Source organism: Vanessa tameamea, chromosome 4, assembly GCF_037043105.1.
Source record: "Vanessa tameamea isolate UH-Manoa-2023 chromosome 4, ilVanTame1 primary haplotype, whole genome shotgun sequence".
NCBI classification, from domain to species: domain Eukaryota; kingdom Metazoa; phylum Arthropoda; class Insecta; order Lepidoptera; family Nymphalidae; genus Vanessa; species Vanessa tameamea.
Window position 1 is genome coordinate 10,603,136 of NC_087312.1, and position 25,242 is coordinate 10,628,377.

Here is a 25,242-nt window from a genome sequence, read left to right on the forward strand (position 1 = left end):
GATCTGGGTGGAAAAGCAATACAATTGGCAGGTCCCATAAAACGACCATCTTTTTCAGTTCGTGTCTTCTTTTTACCCTACATCTTACACAACGGGGCATATTTTTTCTCTGAAATACAATAACTAGAACGGTGCTTAAAGCAGGACCAGTTTTTTACGTCAGTCTCATTCGGATAAATTTACACAATAAAAGTTAAACCTCTTTGGGTCATATTTTTTTACCTTTTCTTGTTGAATAATTATATTTTGAAACATTTCACAAGAGACTGGACAGCACGCCGGATAAAGTCTGAGTCAGTGAGCTTTGCGAAATGCCTAGCAATATACCCGTACCTAGCATTAGCTCAGCCGATACTCCGATATAGTGACATGTTATTCAGTAATTGAGTTTGCAACTGTTTATATAACCACTTTCACGCTTTAAGCGTCTACGACGTATAAACAGTTCTCATTGCTTATTATCGTATCGTATCAATTATCATATTAAGGTAAAATGTATCATTGTTTTTACGTGTTTAGATATACGGTTAAAACCGTTTATGGCGACATCGTTTAGAACAACATATCGGTTATATTGACCAAAATCAAAGATCCGGCTGAATGCTATATAACTGTCTTATCAAAAATATTGCTTTGTACGACATTGCTTACTACGAAATACCGCATTAAATGACCAAATTTGGCTAATGTTTTTGGAGGATTATATCTGTAGAACAACCAGCTGAAGAAGAAGAAAATGACGAACTGATGAACAAATTACAGTGCCGACTTTGAATGATGGTCTCAATGTTGTTAGTGTATTACGCAAGATTGTTCTTTTTAATAAACAGTTTCACATGCAGGGAAATTATAACGATACGCTGATTAAACTCCAAAGTGAATTACAAAATGTGTATACAAGACAGAAGTGTTCCAAACTAAAATTACAGATTTTATGCATACAAGAAAATGACATTGTTATTTCTTAATACTTATACGTTTTGATTGAAATAAACAAAATATAATTTAATTTATATATTTTGCCTATTAATACCTATGATCTACACATTCAATAATACCACTTCATAAAAAAATAATCTCACCGGTTGTTACGACTATCGGTTTTTACGACTAAATATGAGTAGTCCCGTCAATGTCGTTATAACAGATTTTGACTGTATATGCATTTATATTTTATAGAATCAAAAAAATAATTATAGTAATAATAATATTATTTTTTAGTTTACTAATTAATTTCTAAGTCAGATTATAGAATGTGATATATATGTAACAATTTGCGTTACTTTTTCATTAATGGCATATTTTCTCACAGAAATGCTTGAAACTAAATAAATATAGTTACATCTTATCAAAGTGGAAAATAAACAAACAAGACAAAATGAAAATCTTTTCACTTTACCGTGAGTGAAATATGAATATCTTGATCACACAGATGATGTCCAATTACATGGGAATCCACGTATGGGAAAATGTAAAACATTAAAAAAAAACTTTTGAACAATAGCTGTATAGACATTCTACATTCTACACGCAGAGTGGTCTATATTCAGATATACCTTGACAATATTATAAAACCTATGACGACGGCTTGGTGGACTTACTTTACCAATGTTTTTATGAATGAAATCTCTTTTCATCATTCTTATTTGGATGAAGTTAAGATAATAGAATTGATTAAGTTAGCAGCAATTTTAGTCGGTGTTTTGGTGAAGAATTCCAGATGTAAAAAACAAGGGCCACTAACATATTCGGTGATGCAAAACTATTAATGTAACTAAGAACAATAAAAGAGAAGTGTTTTTAAATTTGGAATGTTAATAAAATTATAAAGCGTATTTTGTTTTAAGCAATTCTATTTCAAATTTATAGGTTACAAAAATGGCATAGTGTATAAGTTGCTTATTCCGCACTTATTCGTTTAGAATAAGTGCGGCAAGCACACAGTCAACGCATGGGTAGCCAGTTGAGACTTGAGAGACTGTCGTACAAACTCGATTCGCACAGCTAGCCCTAGCCTTGTGCCGTCATCGAGTGTTGTCGGCCAGTCGAGTAGTCACTAGTCGACAGTCGTATTCTGGTTGCTGTACCGTGCACACGTTATTATCGATTAAAAACACTCTTTCAATTTGTTTACAAATAAAAGCCAGAGTGAAGAGTGAGGAGGATAGCCGTGACAGGTGAGTTAATCTTACATTGAGGTTAAGGTTTTGATTGTCTACCTGTTTCATGGCGCTTTTGTGGTAAGACGTAAACAATGCTGTTGTGTTCAATTTTTGTTTTGATGCATGCTACCTGGAAACACGCTAAATTAAACGTGTATTTTAACATTTTCAATGGTTTCTTTTTATCTTTTGTTTAAATATTAATTGCATTACCTATTATAATATCTAGTTTAACACGCATTCGTTTAATATTCAGTAACGATGTGTATTGCGCGATGTATTAGTGTGTTAACGAGATACATCCCATCGCTGGCGGTGACGAGAACGAGCTTAGCTTGTTTGCCAGTTCTTTTTGGGCCATGGACAAAAAAATTATTTCGCTGCCGCAAAAGTTTTAATTAAAACTCTTTTTTATTTGCGTGTCGTATATATTTGAATAAGTATGATAAACAAAATTTTATGGAAAAAGTATTTGAATTCGATCGTTTATTTTAATTGTTAAACGAGTGGCTAGTTAATGCAATCTACAATTATTTTTTATAGAAGGTACATTTTGAAATTGGAAAAACTAAATTAGGCGTCAAAAAGTACATCATTTTATGTCATGTACCTGTAATTAGTTATTCTATTTACCTATTTTGCACGCTCGATTGTATTTAAGTCTAGGTCAAATTGACGCCATCACAGTCGACAATTAATTAATTAATTAATTAATTAATAAAAATTTATTTTTACTTTGAATTTTGATCATGTTGTATTGATTACAAAGATTCTTTTATTGTTTCAATCAAAGTACATTTATCATAAATTTCAGTATTGTTATTCCTTTGAAATCAAGAAATAATTAATAAGTAATCACTCGTGATATAATCACTTGTGTCCTTATATCAAATGTTATCAGACGCTACAAGTGCAATCAAATTAATGATAACATCTGTTGTTCTATTTCGTAGTGCATTAATGCTAACGACAAGACCATGATCCGGGACATTGGTTGTCTTGCAGCTATCGAGGCTAATGTTACATGGTAAATTGTTCCTTATGTAGGTTCTCTCCTAAACGACTGACAGCCATCTGGTCCTTTTGGTTAATTATTATTCTTCGACCATACTTTATTAGCGCTGACATTTTGTACTTATTACGGTCATTAGTCTAACCTCGATATTTATAAAACAAAAAAATATATCTCGATGTAAAATAATATAGTATTTTTATTTTTGATGAGCTTGTGACGAATGAAATGTTTAAATAATATTTATAAATTAAATCGTTTGACTAACATAGTAAGTCATGTAACGACCTCAATACACATTTACAGTATATTTAGAAATTGCCAACGCTTATATATCATTGCCGGTAATCATATGTTTTTGCAAGGTATAGACAGCCTCAGGTAATGACGTCATTTAATGTATCGTAACTAAAATTAATATTGAATGCAAAAATAACAATTTTTGCCTATTTTTTAACCGACTTCATTTAATTCATATAGCGCGTAACTCGCTTACTATATTATAAAACAGTTGCAGTTGTTTCAAAACTTAAACAGATTACTATCGTACTAAAATAAACGACTTTTATTAGTAAGTTAGCTGTACCTGTGGCTCTATCCGTGCGAAATTAAAAAAAATTACCAATAGTACACAAACCGTCACACCTTCTTTACCTCTCGAGAGGTGAATTAAAAGAGTAGCGTATGTCCTTCTCCGGGCCTCAAACTATTTTCATACTAAATTTTCTCTAAATCGGTTCAGCGATCTAAGCGTGAACAGACAGAGTTACCTTCGCATTTATAATATTAGTATAGATATTAATTTTATACGATAAAACGTAATTTTGCAGAAATTATTTACAAAACATTTATTTAGAATACGCAAATCATTGATTTATGTTAAATCTATAAAAATGTAACCCATAATAATAAAATTACATGCGAATGGGACACATGTAATTTATAAATGTTACTGAATAGGTATATACACAGTCCATTTATACGTATAATATTCCAATAGGTTACTTTGATCGTGTTTCATATCGCAGCCGTAATTAGATATACACAGTATAGGGAAAGGAAACCGATAATTACGATGCGATGAATCAAAGAGAGATTCCGTGTAGAATCAATTTGTGAACGAGTTTCTTTCGTTCGATCTTTTAATTAGCGTTGTAACATGAAACTCGGAACGGGTTAAGGCCGTTGTTCACTGGAGGCTGAGTTGACCGCGATATATAACACTCGTGTGTGCGATACTGAATGTAATACGAGATTCGAATCGAGAATTAATTCGCAGATGCAACGTATCCGAAAGGTCGATTCGTTGTGAACGTTCCGTTTCCTATTTTAGTGTCCTTTCCGTTTTGTTTGTTTTTTCCTTAAGTATATACGTACATAAACTTGAGGTTGTTCCTGAAAATAAATAAATTATTGGAGGTTTTCGTCCAATACTATGTAATTTTATAATTATCTGTTTGTACTCCAGTGATTACACAAACAGATATACTTATATCTTGATTAACTTTGCATAGATAGTCGACCCTTCTGTTTATGTTTATTGGTTGAATGTTTTAATATTATTAAAGTCAAATCGTATATAAGACACGTGTGTTTTTTATAATCAGTATGTTGCCGTCGAATCCGTGTCGATGCGTCAGTGGAATATCTGCTTTAGATCGCACACGACGTTGCCGTCTGTAATCCCGCTACTCAAACAGTACGTTCACTCGCGCGGTTATATGTATGTATATTTATGCTATTCTAAGTATGTCCACAATACGATGATTTCTAAACCAATACTGTTATTACGGGATCTGATATAAGATTTCTCTTGAAAGACACGACATTAGTAAATCGAAGAAATAACAAAAATATTTTATAGGACATAAATCATATATTATATATCATATATTTTTTCATTTACTCTGTTAATTATTATATTTTGATATCTATTCGAATTATGAATTTACCTTTAGTTTCAAATCAAGAGTCAGTACTGACACGTCTTTAAAACACGGATTTACGTTCGCTTCACTAAACATGTATCCAACTAACAAAGTCAGTAGGAATGTAAACAAATCTGGGTAGATTTTTATCCACTCCCAATTCGTACAAATATAAAGAACAAAATTTTAAATGTATATAAATGGCATTACATAAGTTATTCGGAAGAATAAGTAATTTTAGCACCACCGATTTTATAGGCTCGTTCGATTCATTTGACAAGTCCCCCCATATATTCCACTGTCACGATATATGTAAAACATATGTAATGACTATGTGTATTTTATAATCCATAAGTAAGTTAAATAAAAAAGTTATTTTACTTAACACAAAAAAAACCGAAATATAAACTCTTTTTATTTCAATTTCTAACACGGAGATTTTTTTTATTTTTTCATTACTCTATGGCCGCATGGCATTTTTAAATTTCCACTTCTTATCTGTTGAAGCAGAAAACTTCTAAAAAATGAAAGTGGAGCAACTGAGGCGGGAAAATTGTTAAATCAGGAAATATCAGGTTCAGCCGAAGGCACATTACATACAGTATTACATGGTATGGTTAGGTTGCCTTCCTGTTATTATTATTGGAAATAAGGGTAACCATAATAATAATAAAACTATATGTTTTTGTTAGGTACTAACATATAATTTGTAGTAATACTTTCCTATTGTTTAAATGACATTAAAAACTATACCATATACATAAATAATTGTTTACTTTGTCAATTCAATATTTAAATATAAAAAAAATAACTATTCAAAACAATTGATTCATGATGTCAATATTTTTTTTATTTTAAAATTATGATAACTTTATTATTTATTTTTAAATCTAAGTAGCTAAAATACTTCTCAAATGTACAAAAATGTAAACTTGCTATTTTGAAAATTCAACATATTTTTTTACACTCTATACCATTTCGCTTAAACGAATATACGAGGCTAAGAGTATCGAAAAACGTTGTTAGCGAATTTAATTTTTATGATTTTCGTAACATAGCAAAGCACATGTTGAAAGCCACTTAGAAGCCCTTAAATTTCCTAAGTGCGGGCTTAAATGAAAAATGATCAAAGAAATCCTAACTTCATTTTAAAGAGTCTTTTCCAAGATACCTTACTCGATAGGAAAAAAAACACTTTCAAATTTCCATATTCTTCACATGGTTTTTGTACAATACATAAATTTTATAATGGAAAACATAATTCATTTTACCATTTCATTTTGACATCCCGTCGCAAAAACGATTCTAGAACAAAATGGTTACGGTCCTAAAACAGGAACCTTTGAAGTGGTCAAAGTGGGAACAGCAAGCAGCGTGGCCCACGGCTAAAGTAGAGCGTTCATTATCACCGGCAGCGCAATTATCGCGACGAGTGCTCGCTTGGCGTTATTTTGCTCGAGCACCGCTGCTTGCACTGCTAAGTGCTTCTATATAAATTGCGCCACATTATCATTCGGTTACCAGGGTACATTTAACATGTCATTTCATAACGATAGGTTGAATATAGTAACACTTAAGAGAACATATTTTGTTCTTTTCTTATTTAATGATGAGTAAGTGTAATGAGTAAGTACATGCTTCATGAAATCTTAAACAAAATCAACTAGCTGTCCTTTTCTACGTTGAAAAAGTTTTAACCAGCTGTTTCTTATTGACTTAGTTGTGTGTAATTTGTTATGCTCCAATAGTTACATTTTTTTTAATTATTCGTAAGCTTGGCGTTTAAGTTTCTCCAAAATTATTGTATCGAAAGTTAGTAGAAAGTAAAGAGAAATAAAAATAAACTCTACCATAATTTACAAGATAACTTAGAGCCATTTTTAAAACTAGCATTCCTGTAGTAGTGTTTTAAATTCGACCATAATCAATATTGTAAATTTGAGAATAACATTTACATGCCTTAAACATTTTTTTCTTTTATTTAAAAAAAAATTAACATTCAAGCTTGTCAACGAAAAATACAATCATTTGATTAACAGAAGAGAAAATGGTGCTGAACTGGTTTGTCTTCGCCCTTTTACATAAAGATACTAATTTTATTTGAACATTAAACTTGCGAATAAATCTGAAATAAATAATACTTTTGGCTATAAATCTGAAATAAATAATACGTGACAAAGCTAATAGGAATGGAGATTAACTATTCCTTTTATTGCTTTGGGATGTGAGTTGTTATGCCCGTTGTTTCCGTAATTACGTTGCTTATTACTGATATCTTCTCACCAGAATTCAGTAAATACAAGTCTTGTTTCGCCGTAGAATAATAACTGTTGCATGGTTTGAAACCCACCTGGCCTTTCATTTATTATTGCTGTCACTAAATATTACAAAATAACCGTTATCTTATTACGGCCAAACATTAAAAACTATGTAAAAAAAGTAAAATAAATAAGCATAATGTACTCAGAGAAATATTGTCAAACTCTTATGAATACGTTCTTTACGTAATGTTAACTTGTATTAAGGTAATCATTTTAAGGTAATATTTGTATATGAAAACATTCGCTCGTAAAGATACTGTGTAAGGGTCTGTTAGCACGGTGACCCCGGAACTAGCTGGGGCCCTGGGAACGTCAATCGGGCCTATACTAGGTCTGCGCGTGAGTCTGTAAACTACGCCGCTGGTCATCTGACTATAATTTATGGCCTGACATTTGACACAAACATTGATGGCTTTTCTCTTTAATAACATTTTATACTTGCTATCACTGACAGCCAGTATGAATTGAATTGCCATTATTTTATGCCCAATAATAAATTTTGCATTATATTTTTCAAGTGACTAAATTCTTTTATAAGGATATTTTATTCGGAAAATATATGATGCGTGCTTGAGTTTATTATTTATTTATGTCTTAATATAAAGTCTCTCGTGTTAGCCGGTAATTCTGAGCAATCACTATTATAACTCCTTCTTCGAAGAAATCTCTTTCGTGTTACGGTTAAAATATGAGTTCTTTGCACTATAGAGACATAACATTTCATTTTCTCTTTTATTACTAACGATTTTTACTTAAGGCATGTCGCGGCTGTAGTAATTATACGTGATTATTAAAAGAAAAGTATAAAATTGTTGCTTTACGTCACTAGTATTATACATATATTATGTGAAACGTTGTAATTAACGATCACTATTAATAGCTGTTCTTTGTTCAAGAAATTTGTAAGCTGATTCACATGATAAATGATACATGTTATTATAAAAGTATGAAACTAATTGAGGTTCTACAAAGTTCTTTATTAATTTGTTACAATAAAAAAAAATGATTTCAAATTTTACTATTGACAAAGACATTCATCTTTTAGACTATCTATTTAAAAATATATTTTTAATGAAAGGCAATCTAGAAATGTTTTTAATAACTAAGATGCGTGTACCTGTCTGTCCGTATATAATAAATTGCTTTTAAGCGATAAGAGTTCCTTATTGTACAAACGTGTTTATTGTGTTTAGTACTTCTGTAAATATCTGTGAATATGTAAGTACAATAAAAGTGTTTCTATTAAATAGATAACTATAAATGCAGTCGATAGATATTATTATACACATTCGTATTCTGAAATACAAAAAAAAAATGCTTTATATACATTTGTCGGTATAATATTTTGCTTTGATAGCAATGAACAAATCTATCAAGTCTATATCATTTTAAAAAATAAATAGAAAGTAGTTAATTGTAATTAGTAATTTTCAGTATAAAGAGTTCGCACACACATACACATATAATACAAGGACTACATGCAGTAAATTGTCTTATTTCACTGAAATTATGATTTTCTTCAATTATAAATGAGTCTCCCGTGGCGTTATGTATTTACGTGTGTTCAAACTAATTTCAGAAACTCCTATGTGTTTACGAACACTGATAGACAGATTGATTCACGACGTAGGGATTGGTGTATTATTTATAAATATATTACTAATGTTATGATGATATTTATCGATTAACTCAGAATAAATCGTGCCTCCTAAGACCTTATATGGCATGCGCAACGCATAAATGAATTAAATCACTTCAAAATAATCTTAACTTGAACTGTCTCCAATAGTTCTAATGAAAAGGCTGTGTCACTATAATATGTTTATCTCCTTAGCACTACGCGTGCAAAGCCGGGCAATTTTTTTTTTTTAAATAGCTTAACAGAAACAATATTCTTCGTAACAATGGAAGATAGTCAATAATGACGCCTGTTATTGAATGCTCGAGTCTGTATAAAAATTGTGAAGTGAAAGTTGAAAGGAGCTTTAATTGGAAGGAACTTGTACTGTCACGTATCGCAGGCCATTAGAAAGGCCTCGCGCACAATGTGTAGGACTGTCTTATTGTTATGGGCCCAGTGTTAGTACTCTGGTAAAAGCATTTACATATAAACTTGTTATATTAATGCTAAGTCATACTCATCCACATATTACTTAATGTTATGTTCATTTATTATTTGTTTCGTATCAACGGTTTGCAAGGGTACTATTAAAATAATTGTTTGCGATACAAATTTTTTTTTATCACATTTATGTCACACGGCCAGTGTTATAGATAGGTTATATAGGAATTTATGTTTAATGAAACAAAGATTAATTCATTATAATTTATCACGATACTTACTTCATTTTATGAAGTAGGTAGTAATTGACACATATCCCGAGATGGCGCGGCCTTAGATGAATCGAATCTTAACCGAAGTTAGCAGGTTCAAGCCGACAAGCACCACTTCATAATAATTCATCTTGTGTGAAGGTGAAGTAAAACGACGTAAGGAAAACTTTACGTGTTGAATGATATTACATCACAAGTGTCACGTTCTTGTCTAATGGAAAGGAGACCTTAGCCCAACGATAGGGGCTGTAGTACAAGCTGTTACTTCTACTTAACACACACACACACACACATACACATGTGTGTATAACTATCAGACATAATATAAAAATTATTCACAAGAAATACTATTGAACAGCTAGCTAATGGATATGATTAGTTAAGTAATTACTTTCTTAATTAAAGTCTTCTGAGACTCTGCATGAGACGATTACAGTAGGTACATCAAAGGCCAAAGAGTGCAAGTCACGAGTTAAATCAGATAGCCTTTTGTAATTTGTATTGCATGTATTATAGTATGACATAAGACTAGTAAAACGTCGTGCCTTTTGATAATTATTATTACTAGTTTTCTCCTCAGAGCTCAAAATTCGATCAGAATTATTGAGACATTGAAAATGAAGAATTTGAATTTCGAACATTATTTATTTCTTCTTCAATAGTTGCCAAACAAAAAAATCCGCCTATAAACAGAGGAGGAAAATTTTCTCAACTGTTTTGTCTATGTCTATTTATATAAAGATGTTTGACTTATTTATATACATCAAGAGCGTTGACAAACGAATGTGTCGCCGTGTGGTAAGTCGTGTTTGTCCATACAAATGGGCGTTGTGAGAAACATAAAGCATTTCTTCAGCCAAGGCGCTGCCAATCGTGGGACACAAATACTGTCTTTTGTTATGTTTGAATTTGGGCATATTTCTTATAGAATATAAAGATAAGAGAATTTATATATTTTTTAATCATATTAAATTTAATAATATGTCACTATTAGAGAGTATCGACCGCTGTTTGTTTATAAGCAATCGAGTATAAATAATTAGCAAATCAACGAAGAGATAATATTTATCACGAATAACAAGCATTTTAAATTTCAATTAGCACGCGGCAGATAAAACAATGATTGTGGTTATTTTAAAACAATTGTTATAAAAAAAAAACAATGCAAATTTTATTAAACATAAAAAGGGTGAAATAGTAGGTCAAATTTATTATAGCGGTATGACACTAAAACATTAAAACCTTCTTCGGAAAAGTTAGTTTGAGCAACACGTACATTATTACACGTATTTTAATCCTAATAGATAATCATGAACAAATTAATACACCAGCTGTAAATAGTTTACACAGCGAAAATATGTACGAATGAAAAAAAAAGAAAAACACTTTCTATTATAAACATTTTCCCATTACTATAATCGGAAGCGCTTGCGCAGCGCACGCGACGTCGACTTCCGGCATGCCTTGCTACTCTCATGCGAGGGAATACCATTTTCTTATTATTATTGAGTTATCGGTTTTTGCTTGGATCATCGTTTTTTTTATTATGAACCGCTTATTCTACTATAACTATTACGTCAAAAAAGCATCTACCTACTTAGCGCGTAATTCGTGCACAATCAGACAAACCTATAACGTTTTAAATGTATTAAGTTTTTAATGTATGTATTTAATTGTTCTTCCCATGAAATAGCTTAGCGACGATAACCCTATTATTATAACCGGTTCAATCATTTGTTTCGTAAATCAAACAATAAATAGAAATAAGATAATTTCTAAGTTAAATTACATTAAACATCATCAGTGATCAATCATAAAAATATAATTATCTTTATTTAGTTAAACTTCCATTCCACCTTTGAATCGTTATGTTACAGTATTAAATTAAATTTACAGCTACCACTGGTTGTAGTTTCTACCGAAAAAAACCCGGCAAGAAACACATTAGTAAGTCTATCCCACAAAACATAATTATGTTAATTAAATACAATTAAATTATTATTTATCCTGCATTAAAATCAGGTCAAAGCCCACGTTTTTTAATGTTTTTGATGACATTAAAATCCGATTTAATTTTTAATATAAAAATAAAATACTCTTTATGTTATGTAATTAAATAAAATCGAGCGTTGCTTAATTTTAAGCGTTAAGTAATTAATTTTCTTAATAACAAAGATATCATAAAAATTCGGTCTCTTCTCGTAACTATTTGATAATTCTATCATTTTTTAATTACTTCAATCATAATAAAACCTATTTACATTACAAATTAGTGTGATTGTTCTCGTAAGGAGGTTGTACGACTCCGACCCTGAGTCACGCGCGTTTATAACTAAACCAGTACGTATAATGTACTCTCCCACAGACAACCCGCTTTCTCAATTAAGACGTCACCACTGAATAAAAAATATTTTAAGCCTTTGTCCTTTATATAAAAATAAATCATCAGGATTTAAATGACACAACCATAGCGTTTCTATATTTAAAAGTGGTTCTATTCACATATTTCTGTGACTGAAACATTTAGAATAACAATAATATTTTTTTGCAATATTATAAATGAAACAAGCTTCAAAACAAGTTATTATACAAGTTAATTAAAAAAATTATAATCGAATATTTAATTAAAATATAATCGGTTTTTATTTCGATGTTAGATTCGTCATATTTCAGCTAATATTTAAATTATATTATTACATGCATATAGATAACACGCTGGTATTCATTTACCATCCAAATCATTGCTAAAATTCCTATATTGAATGATTAGACTTCGTTCAAAGTCAATGAAAAAGACAATAGGATTGATATGCTTAAATAAATCAAATAACGTATAAATCATGATCTCTGCTGTTTACAGGGCCGGAAATAAAACAATGAACCCATTTCCATTGTAAGAAGTATAATAATAGTCATTCATTTTAACAACCCTATAACAACTAGCAGTTTCATAGCATGTTATTAAATTGATATTGAACTTGTTTGTGAATTCGCCAATTTGTATTTTCAGATTTTTATACGGAAAATACTTATATAACTCAAGACGATCGATTGTTATAAGCATATGATGATTATAAATCATGTCGGCTTGAGAAATATTATTACCGATTTCGTAAATTGCGATTTTCGAAAGCGATAAATAAAATAAAGTCGGCACATTCAGCCACACTTTCGCCGGAGAAAGTCACTCGTGCATTAAACATCTTTGTTTTAGCTCGTGATGCCAGAACAGCAATAAATTACCTATTTTAATCTGATTCTGATATAAGATAAATATACAGTATACGGATACAGAGATACTTGGTTTAAATTTAGAACAAGCGCGAATTATTTAAGTAAACTGTAAGTTAAATTACGACGCTTCACGTATTTTTAATATCACTACAGTTGGATTAAATCTTTATCAACCCTAAACAATTCAATCGCAATAAAAATCAAAGCAGACATAATATTCCTTTACAAATTTAAAAATGATTATATTTTGTAAACATGGTAGGCAACTATACCTTGCTTTGAAATTGCGAAAGACAATTCGCCATTGAATTAATTTAGTGTTTTGTTTAACCTAAATATAGAGACAAGATCTGCAGAAACAATAGCACTGACAATATCAGTTGGCACTAAACCATGTTTCATTGTGGAAACCAATTGGCTACATTGGCTTTGGCACCCACGCTAGCTGCGCAGGCGCCCGTGTAACGGTACAACTTCTATTTAGCGAAGTTATAATAGGCGTTTCACAATTTTTGATGACCATCGTCCCATCTTACTCAATACTACTTAAAATGAAGCTATTACGCTTACGAGAGGCATTGTACCATATATACTTGAATATAGAACGCAATACTTATTAAGTATTATCATTAGATCTAAAGGCTTATGCAGAAACAAATAATTATGGTAACAGTTAAAAATGTTTAAGTTGCAAAATATATTAAATGAATTCGATCACATATACCTTCACAAACTAAATAATATCGCATTTAATATTTCAGATTAACATATAGCTGTGTCGAAGCATTATATTATATATATTACATATTTTTATAGGTGTCCTGAACCCGCTTACCTAACCACCCTTCGAAGTCAAGATGGAGAGCTGGTTAGATGATGTCAAGCGAGTTAGAATACCGCGACCTAAGTTTGAACGCAAATATCCGGTGGAGCCTCCTAAAGACTACTTAGAAGATTGCGGCGATTTAAGCGGCAAAGGACGGCATCTACACGATAACAAAGATTTGGCAAAGGCGACAGAGGAGTTAAGGAGGACACTGCAAGAAAAGCTATGACAGATAAATACCAGTATCTTAATGTAACTTTTGCATACTAATTTATACCACTAGATATCTTAAAACAAATGCGTTACGAATTTATATACGTAGATACATAGACAGGTAAAAATTATAATAAAATTAAGCGGCCAACACTTTACGCTTACGGGTCTGTAGGGACTGTAAGCTAAAATGTGTTTTAGTTAATTCTGATGAATATGAAGATATGTTTTATACCCAAAATCATAAAGGAAATAATTGATAATATTAAAAAAAAAAAAATGTTTTAACGCTCCTAAAACTGTTATCACATTTTTAAACTTGTTTTCAAAGGAATAAATTTTTTTTTCGTATATCGCACTGTCTTTATAAATTAAGATAGATTAAACAACACCTTTAAGTATATAAACGTAACGCTGTGGTATATTTACCATTGAGTATTGTTAGTATAGGCATCTATTAAGAAGTATTATAAACGTTGTAAATTTAAAAAGATTCGAAAAATTGTTTCAAATTTTTCGCATATTATTGGAAATCTTCATAATGTAATTATATTATAAAGATATCTGATAGTATTAGAACTATAATGTACACTCATATATAATTCTTTTGCATGTCAAAAACTTTCAAGATATTCAAAAAAGAAAACTTAATCAGGAATATTCAATTACGTGCGATTTTACTAGTAACTAAATTTTAATAACATTTTTTTATATAGAATAAGCCAGACTGGAATTAAAAGTTATGTAGTTTGTAAGACTGATAATAATTAATTTATAATAAGATTATTTTTTTATAAAAACTGACAGTAAAATGAATGGTTTGAAGATCTTATTTTTATTTTCCCATTGTGCGCGTAATCTTTAAGCCTGATATATCCTTTTATACTTAAGATCCTCTTTTCAAATTACGCGATCAGAGGTTGAATAAAAAGGAAATAATATAAAGTGCTTGTGATCGTGTTATGTGTACAAAAACATTTTTAGATTGAATTTAATAGCCGGGATGGGTAGAACACATGAATTTAAACCGAAGATTGCAGGTCCAGCCCGGCCAAGCACCATCGAATTTTCACGTGCTTAATATGTGTTTTCAAATTCATCCTGTGCACGGCGTTGAAGAAAAACATCCTTAGGAAACTTGCACATGTCTTAAGGACATGTGCCTTACATGCATCCAACTGCCTGGCTGTGGTGGAATAAGCTCAAACCATACTCAATTTTTGTATTATAATTCCTTACTACATCGACATCGTTTTTATAAACAAAGTATAAAGCGCCCTTAAAGGTATGTTAATACCGATTGTAAAACGTAAGTTTTACTTCAGAACAATATTTATATACGCTAAAGTTTATCCTTCGTTTAAAATGGACACGACAATTTCACGTCACCGTTTTTGGTAAGGTTTAAAATAAAAGTTTGAATCATAACAAAATATAGGTAATGCCTTTTTTAATGAAGGTCGAACAAAGTATCAGCTTACCAAAAAGTGAATGTTCGTTTGTTCTTTATCGATAATCCGAGTTATTGTTTAACAAATATAATGCAACGTTTATGTAAACAAAACATTATGAACATTTTTTATAAATTTTATCCTAGCACAGTCTGATATTTATTTCCATGTCAGTACAATTTATTATTTACACTGCCCAAGTCCAATACAATCTCTTTCCGTTCTTTTCTATGTATTGTCAAAAAGTCATTTGAATTTTACGATCATCAGTCTTAAACTAAAAGATAATGCTAGGCGAAAAATGAAGATATCAACGTTAAAATCTTAAGTAAATAGATAAACATTACACTTCCTTATTAAATGTCAAAGTATATGACGGATTCGAAAACAACTCAGACCTAAACAACTGAGGGAAAAATCTCAGCGGGATGGCAATTCACTTTAGAAAAATATGCTTTTATATATCGATAGTTCTGATGGTGATGATCCCATTAATCATTATAAAGAAGTTCCACAACTGTAATGTTGATTTGAATTAGTTCTAATTAGACAAAAAAGCCATAAATGGATACAGAGATGAATTAGGTAAATAGTCATTTATAGAAACTCTGGAAATGAGAGTGAATATTAGACTGTTGCTGGCTCAGTGCCAACGTGTTCAGTTATGTACGGTCGACCATATAGGTGACATTCATAGTTGATTAATATACTTTACCTCGTTTGGGTTAAGAACTTACGATGTATATTACAATATATATTTCATCAGAACGTAATATCTTTGGAAAAATTAACAAAGTCTAATTTTTCGATTTAAAGAACATGTTTCTTTTCAAACCAGTAATAATTGTTTATGTACCGTTAATAATATGCTAACTAGGTAAAAGTAATAAAAACACATTAAATCATGAGTCACCATAGAATCATCTTAGAATAACATAATTGTATTCCGTAAAAAATCCAATTAATAAACTATATATAGTATCCGCTTAGTATCAAAATAAAATTAACATGTTGCTGAAGTCAGATAATACTATTAACTGGTAAGTACTTACAGTATCGTCGTAATGTTGCGTATGCAGAGCTGTTGTACTGCCCTCTCTCGAATTACATGGGGATGAATGTCTTCTAGAATGTCCACCCTCCTCCTCGAACTCCTGAGACATCATCAACATTATGAACAATCGAAAACGTGTTAATTACTAGTTAAATTATAAAAACATTAAAGAATACATGCCTTAACGTGCATGCATAAGACATCAGAGACACGTAACATGCAGCAAAGAAAATTAATAAGCACTCAAGGATAAGAGGGCGACATAAAGAAAGAAGGTTACAATTACTGACTTAGAGGTGAGTATCCTACAGGAGGCTGGATTAAAACGATTCTTTACCAAAAACGGTTTATCATAAAGATATGAGGCAGGGTGTGGAACAGCGAGAGACCGCGATCAGACTGAAGGGTGAGGGATGATCAAGAGTCTCGGCGATTCAATTGATTTTTGCTGCTATTTTTGCATGGCATAGTTTTAGATTTCACCTAAGCAGCTCTGCCAGAAATAATTAAAAATAGAACATCAAATAAAAATGCTAGTCGTTTATTAAAATGATTCCTAATATTATTTAATATTTTAATACCAAAATATCACAATTCAACTACTTAAATCTATTTTTAATGTTCTATATAATAACAAGCTCATAAAAAGTATCGGGAGCCTCTTAAAGATTTTGTCATTGAAATGTAGCTCTTGTGATCAACATTAAGAGCTTGTCGAATTATTGATGACTTTGCCATTTAGAAATAAGGGATGTAGGTTTAATGTTTTAATTTATTCTTGCTTTTTTAATGATCGGAAATACAGTCATATAAAAGTGACTCTACAACATTACAACAAATTATATCTTAAAAACAAATCTGATATCTGATACTATTTCCTATTTTAATGAGTCGTGTAATAATAATACCGTAATTGTATATCTCATATCAATGTATTTATGACATCCAAATATCAGATTATTTAGAATCTAAAAATAACGTTTATAATTTAAAGCACATCATAGTCCAGGGTCAGGCCGTGCATAATAATCTGAGACATTGGACACATTCACGCTTACTATTCATATACATACATGAATGGAACTTGACTTAAGTGTGTATAAACGTTTAAATGATATTTACATAGAGATATGTGTAACCAGCCTTAGCTGTATAAACGACGTATATAACATTTTATATATTGAGTACATCTTTAAAAAATAATGATGAATTCGATTTGTATTTATAACGTATTAAAATAAAAAATCAAACAATACCAAATTTGAATAAATTATTTATATTTTTCATTTTAAATAACAAGTGTTTTGATGGGCTACTTACATATGTTAGAACGGTTTAAGTAAATGTTATTATGTTGCAAAAGAGACTTTAAATAAACCGAATAACGGGAAATATCAGTCTTGTACTCCTTATTATAAACTTTATATTGTTTTTTAACGAAGACGTACGGTTTTTGATGACCAACCAAGAAAATTTATAGTCCATTCCAATGACGGAAAGTGTAGCGATAAACAAACCTTAGATTTACATAATACTTGCGATTTGCTAAGTTAAATACAAACAAATACAAACTTCTTGATTAATAATATATCTTTATTTAGAACACAACACTATTCCACTTAACTGCTTCTTTAATTTTACGTCCATAATTCCGATAACAACTTCGCTGATATTTAATATGCCACGAATCATTAATGAATACCAAGATTATATTAGATCTCGATCAATCACATACAATCAATTCAAGGTCTAAACTGTTTAATTAGCCCTCCTATCGTTAGAATAAATGAAGGATCACATCCATGTAATTATTTTTGTCTATTGTTCAATAAATAAATTAATAAGAGAGGATTGCTTTTTTTTTCATAAAATATCCTCCAATTCTATTCTATTCTAAATCTGTACAATATAGCCTTCACAACAATCTTGTTTATAAAAATGTTTCTGAACTAAAGATGATAAGTAGAATGAAGCCCAGAGGATAGTCAAATACTCTCTCTCCCCCCTCCTCTCTCTCTCTCTCGGTAATTACCACGCAAAGTAAGGGGACGCAGCCTAATAAGGAACATATCTAAATAGTGCTTAATATAATTTCATATTATGAATCACCTAAGTATATAATTTGTTATTTATTTATAGGAATACGTAAGTCGCAACATGTTTGTTGCTGTGATATATTAAATTCAGTTTTAATTATTGATTCGTAGGAGTCTAGTGAATATTTTAAGCTGTTTAATGATCAAGAAGCCTAAAAATAATCAATATAATATTACTACATTGATTGATTAACATATTATTATTCTCTGCATCCCAAAAGAAAAAAAAGTAATAAATGTTATACTTAGTATTATTAGAATTTAGAAGAAATTTTATTTGACTAAGAATTAATAATTTTAAGTTATTCCGTTAAATGAAGTTAAGATTATAATTACAAGAAATTTGTCTTAATTACTTTATAGAAAAAAACCAGAACTAATCTAATTATTATCTTATAGTCATAAATTTTATTATTCGTCTTAGAATCAGCAGTACCAACTATTCGAGCTTACGTAATTAGTAATAACTTATTTATATGTCACTACACTCACAGAAAACTGTTGCTACCAGCTAGCCTCGGCAGCTGAATGTATTCCGCCACCGCGTCGATGAACATCTAACTAACATATATTTGTAATAAGTATGATAATTATTTATACAAATATATATTAGGCAGACTTACATAATACATCAAGGCACAGATGACCGAATACGTCCACAGTGTAAATAAATAGAAATTATTTTTAGAATATGCACAATTGCTATTTACTAACAAGCAGGCGCTCAGCATCTCTCGCAATTCGCAAACAATAAAAGATAAATCACGGTCATAGTTTTCAATATTTTTGACTGTAACAATTAGTTACGTATATATATTTAATGGTTTAGAGATAATAGTGGTACAATACAGTTAAGGCCGGATTATGCCCTATAGATACTTGTACGATACAAGTGTCTACTTAGATAAGTTCTAAGTCAGAAGGTAATGTTTAAATGCTATGTAATACCTACTATTTTAAAGTTTGCCTCATACGAACACTATGTGCTAATTAAATAACTGATACAAAATTGTTTATTGTAATAATTTGGCCTGGAAACATAACACCACTGTAAAGACATCGACATCGACGAATTAAAACTTTTTGAAAATGTTTTCCCGGCCATGGGGCCCATAAGTAGTGACGGGTACATGGTTTATCACAAAAACATATTGTTTTTATGGGAAATACGGACTAAATACTTTTTATTGCATAATAAAACATAACATATATCATCTTAATTATAAAAAAGTATCTGAACTAAATTAATCAATTCTATTTACAGCAAAAGATGAGGATGAATAATGACTGTCTTGTATATGATGCATAAACAGAACAATAGAACGATACAGACAAGTAGTAATGAGACGGCTTACTTGAAAACAATAATAACAGTCGTAATCCTAACAATACAATATTTCTATTTCCGAACTACAGGTAAAAGAATTTAGCGAACTTATATAATTTTTACTAATAACTTATTTTCTCTTAAAAATACATGGTATTGCAAAGCATACCTTTGCCATAGCATGTATGTCCAGAGGTATGTAGTCGCGGAAGGCGACGCGACGCCGGCGTCGCGACATGCCGTCCGACCGGTCGTCCGGCGTGCCGAGAACTGACGTTTTCAGCACCCCATAACGTTAACTTACGCGCATACAAAAAATTCCCGCGCATATGCCATAATTTTACAATTGACTTGTGAAGTATATGGCCACATTTTCCGAGTCTATTCATGTCTGGTAACAATTTTTCTCAAGGAAAGGAAAAGAAAGAATATTATCTATGATTCAGAAAATTGAATATTTGCTCTGAAAATTGGATTAACTAGCGAAAAGCATGTTCACTGATTTCATCCAATTCTGTTTCTGTTCTTGGATAAATGCAATAAATGTAAAATATACTTTTTGCAATATTTTATTAAAAAAATAAACGATATATTGAGGAATGGCTGTACGATTAATAACTTATGATGGATATATTACATGCGTATTTTGTTACTACGCTTATAAATCTTTACAATGTTAAACATTTTTTCTAACAAAATACCTAAAATTTTAAATTTTTACGTTTCTTGTAAAACATGACAGAAGCCAGTTAAAATAAATAGACATAAGTTAATTTTTTTAATAACATTCGTTTTCACGGCAGTTTATTAAAAATGGTGGAGTTAAAATGTCATCCTCGAGAATATGTTTTAGTTTTAAGTTTATTACGTATGAAATAATATTTATTCATCATACAAACAATCTCGAATTTATATACAAGTTGTGGAACAATCGCCCTAAGAAAATTAAAGAAAACAATAGATAAATACTCACTGAATAAATATATTGCGTATAAGATTATGCGTCATAATTAATGATAACACATAAGCAAAACATAAAAAAAAAACTAGCGCAAAGATTGATTAACTCTGCACATAATTTTAGTCGAGATCTCGAACTTCCTCATGATTAATGTTGTTAAATCAAACTTCTAATAAGTAAAGTACTATAAAATATAAAGTAAAATCGTGAGGTAACCTCAGCAAATACTAACGTAAAGTAATTTCATTAAGAGAATCTTTTGTTAGAAGAAAAAAGGTAATGGGCTATTACTTTAACAAGGGCTTTCCACTAGGTTCGTTACCCTTTAAATAAGGGAGTAAGCCCACTTATCTTAATGACATATCAAGCTTCACGTGGCAAAGCTTAACTTGTTTGACGTCACTCAAAAAGCTTAAGCCAGACATTAAAATAATACTTGTATACTTAATAGTTACAATAGAATAACTCAATTCGGTTAATTAATAATTTAATTGTTTTCTGTATTTATACCGTATGAGAAGATTGGTTGCTTTGGTTACATGGTTATGTCAGCCGTAGAAAAAGTTCCACGCCGAAGGTAAATAGAATTAAAAAAAAAAACATTAAATTATGCCCTTTTTGGATTGACTTGATGGACAATTTTTTATTTCATTACAAATATTTATGAGAAAATCGTCAGATCTATTACAGTAAAATATCATAAAAGAATTTTAAAAAAATCTATCGCACATATGATCAAGAAATTATAAAACATGGTAAAAATGTGAGATCACCTTTCAGTGTTTTAAATTATGACTGTTAAAAATTGAATTCCTAAATTAACCTTATTAACATAAGAAAAATAATATAAAAGTATAAATGCGTGTTCCATTTTCGTGATGGTCAAAACAGACTGAACGCAGCTATGCGTTATAATTTAGTGTGCTTATGAAACCAACCCTCTTTTTCATTCCGCACTGTTACGGAGAAATACTTCAAACAATTTTATATGACTTATATAACGGATGTCAAATTTATACTATAAATATAACCAAAAATATAATTTAAGGGATTTAATCGTAATAATATAAAAGTAGGGTCAATCCCTATTTAATATTTTATATCATTTCATATGTAATACTTCTCTTTTATATGTTATCCTCAATGTCAAAAGAAATGGAATGATTTCCTTTTTGTTTTATTATCTTTTGAGCATAAATCATACTAATATCATAAAAAGATAAGTTTAGTTTGTTTTTCCGGTTACACACATAAATTACAAATTCGTGTGGGAACTTTCATATTCCTCTAGTAGTCATATATAATATATTGTAAACTTTACATATATGTATATTCAGTCACTGCGATGTATCTGTTCTATAGGGCCTATGTTGTTGTATTGGTATTTGTATATGTAAGATATTTGGGACAAGTATTTGCCATTCTTGTGGTTTTTAGATGTTAATATTATGTGTATTATAACTAGTTAATTACAAATATTCGAATATCAGAATAAATAACTTTTATTAATTTTGCTGCATATCTTCGGGATGCAGCCGAATGGGTCCGCGCGCCCGGCGATGTACCACCGTCTTAGAAAAATCGGCTTAAAATCGTAATTATGCTGCTGCTACGAAACATCGTCCATCTTCTATTAAAACGTGATGATTGGGCAGAATTTGTTTTTCCTGTCCCAGATTAGCGACTGCAATTTTGGTTTCTGTCGGTGGTGATCTTCAAAGTAACCTGGCGGACCGAAGTAGTTAAGTTTAAGGCAAAGGCCTTGGATCGTATCAAGCACAAAGCGCTTTCAAACATTTCTGCCTATGGACTTCCTGGAAAATTACACTATCACCTACTTTGTTTCTTGTGCATATCTATGACTTGGCGCAATTTAGCAAAATTTACTGATATGCAGACGACAACACCGTAGACACATAATATTTCGACCACGCTACTATTTCTCGGGAATACTTGATGAGAACTGGCACAAATTTCTGTTGAATCAAAATTGAGTCTTTATTAACTAAAGTAGGTACCGTAAGTGACTGACTGGAGCCGATACTTTGGTTAATATATATAATTAACTTAGTCAAATTCAACACCAAAAAGAATGGTTTGCAGTTTGCACTTTAACTGCTAAAATGTCAGCAATTGTCGTATCTCCACATTTTAAAACTATCCTCCTGGCTGCCACAGCTAGGCGTCAATACTTGGTGTCAATATTTCGAGCCTTGGCGTCAATATTCTTTATGGGGAATTTTCCGAGTAATTGAAAATTTTAAATCCATAGATTCCGATCCCGGCCACTGAATTCATCTTCAAACATTGCATCAAGGTTCTAATTTTCATCCTCGCTACTTTGGTGTCTGAAAATTCACAACAGTGATTTTGATAGCATTTTCTCTCTCGAACAACCACTTCATGGAACCAACTCTCGTCGGCGGTTTCCCGAACCGATAGGTTCACTCAAATTTATCGATATCTGTCGATTTAAACCGATTGAAACATTAGATCGAACTGATTATATTTTAAACTAGCTGGGCCCGCGACTTCGTGCGCGTTTGAATTTAACAAAAAAGTTATTTTTGTAGCCTAAGTTACTCCTTATTACATCAGCTATCTGCCTGTGGATGTCCCGTCAAAATCGGTCCAGCCGTTCCAGAGATTAGCTGGAACAAACAGACAGACAGACAGACAAAAATTGAAAAAAAAAATCGGTATACGTACCGTGTATACATATATATGCATTCAGTAAAAAGTGGTGATTTTAATATTACAAACAGACACTCCAATTTTATTATATGTATAGAATATGTCAAAATTGTCAAATACATTTTTTCATTGTATTATTATATTCGAATACGAATTCAGATAATTTTGTTTAGTCGTTTGTTTTGTTTACCGCCGATTTACGCTTTTAATTCTACTATTCGTATAAACCTAATATTTTATTCTACCACTTATAAGAATAAAATAATACACCCAATTATAAAAGTTGGTAATTCATAAATTAAACGAGTTCCAAGCGATTTTTGTCTGAGCAAGAACTTTGCATATTATACGAGCGAATACCCATATAAAGTAATACCCATGTAAATAAATATATAATATAATGTTTGATTTTATATGTCGTACTTAATGACTTCGGACTCAGAGTCAATAAAAACGCCTGGTTTTTTCCATTTTCTAGAGACCGTACAACCTCTTGTGCATTTAAATTATGTAAATTATAACAATTCATCATATCAAAGTTCTTCTAAATTGAAAAATCGTAAATAATTAAAACTGTCACAATGTAATTGTTTGTAAATCCGTTTTGAAATGCTTAAAATAAATAATAATGACCACCGATCATAACTATGACACTTGAACAGATAGCATAGTGCAGGACAATGCTGACTAGGTACTCGTAATATTTGTACAACTTATTTGACTTAATTTACAAAACTAGCTATACGTCACTACTAACTACTACTAACACGATACCTCACTGGCCATAGTACTGACGACGGTGACTAAGCTTTTTCATTATTTCTTTAATCGTAAATATATTATTATTTTATTCATTTTATGTGTACTATATACTAGTGACCCATTTATTTTGCAAGGTCATAATTATTGTAACTATTTTACATGACGTACCATGGTTATTAGTAAACGAAAAACTATAATGTTAAGTTAGAGTTCGAAAAAAAATATCGAAATTCTTATCAACAATCTATTCAGTTGTTTTTATAATAGTTATATATTTCATTTGAATACAATAGATATAGTGATTTAAAGATAATAACCGTGATCTATTATTATGTAGCAAACAAATGTTCTTAAACAAATACTTTTATAACTAACAATATTTAAAATATTATTGATTTGATGTTCTCAATTTAAGGTCAAGTGTAAGTAAACAATCTATCATAATAATTATTTGTTTTTCATTTATTTTTTCCAACAAAGAAAATCAGGTCGCGGAATTTCAGCCGTAACAGACAGACAGAAATTCTATATAATAGAGATTATCATTCTTACGTACATATAAGTGTAGGATGGCAGGTCTAAAACGACCAGAGAGAGATAAGCCCCAGGGACTAACGACGTAACTTTTTTCCAAGGATTTCTGTTTCTTGCCAAGGTTAGTGTTTCTTCCTATCTAAATAAATATCCTCGAGATTGGCAGTTTCGTGAACTAGGCGCTCGATCAATAACCCCATTTTGGCTGAACTATCATAATTAAAACATCATAATGAATTCAGTTTGGTGATGATGACGACCTTTTTAATAAGGTGCGAAAACATTTTAAGCATTATTTTTATTAATAAGTACAGTTACGAGCAACGGAATTTT

General features: G+C 30.8%; 1 protein-coding gene and 1 long non-coding RNA gene across 4 annotated transcripts in view; one reads left to right on the forward strand and one right to left on the reverse strand.

The window, feature by feature from the left end:
• Dysc (dyschronic) overlaps positions 1 to 25,242 on the reverse strand; it is a 99,405-nt gene that overhangs the window by 11,216 nt on the left and 62,947 nt on the right. For all 3 annotated transcript variants that reach the window (XM_026631608.2, XM_064220167.1, XM_064220168.1), the window contains one exon: positions 16,534 to 16,635. In XM_026631608.2, the coding sequence (XP_026487393.1) occupies positions 16,534 to 16,635 (102 nt within the window). The remainder of the gene's footprint in view (positions 1 to 16,533; positions 16,636 to 25,242) is intronic.
• Positions 1,939 to 14,855, forward strand: LOC113394363 (uncharacterized). The gene is made up of 2 exons (XR_003368570.2): positions 1,939 to 2,177; positions 13,808 to 14,855. It is a non-coding gene; the product is annotated as an uncharacterized LOC113394363 (long non-coding RNA).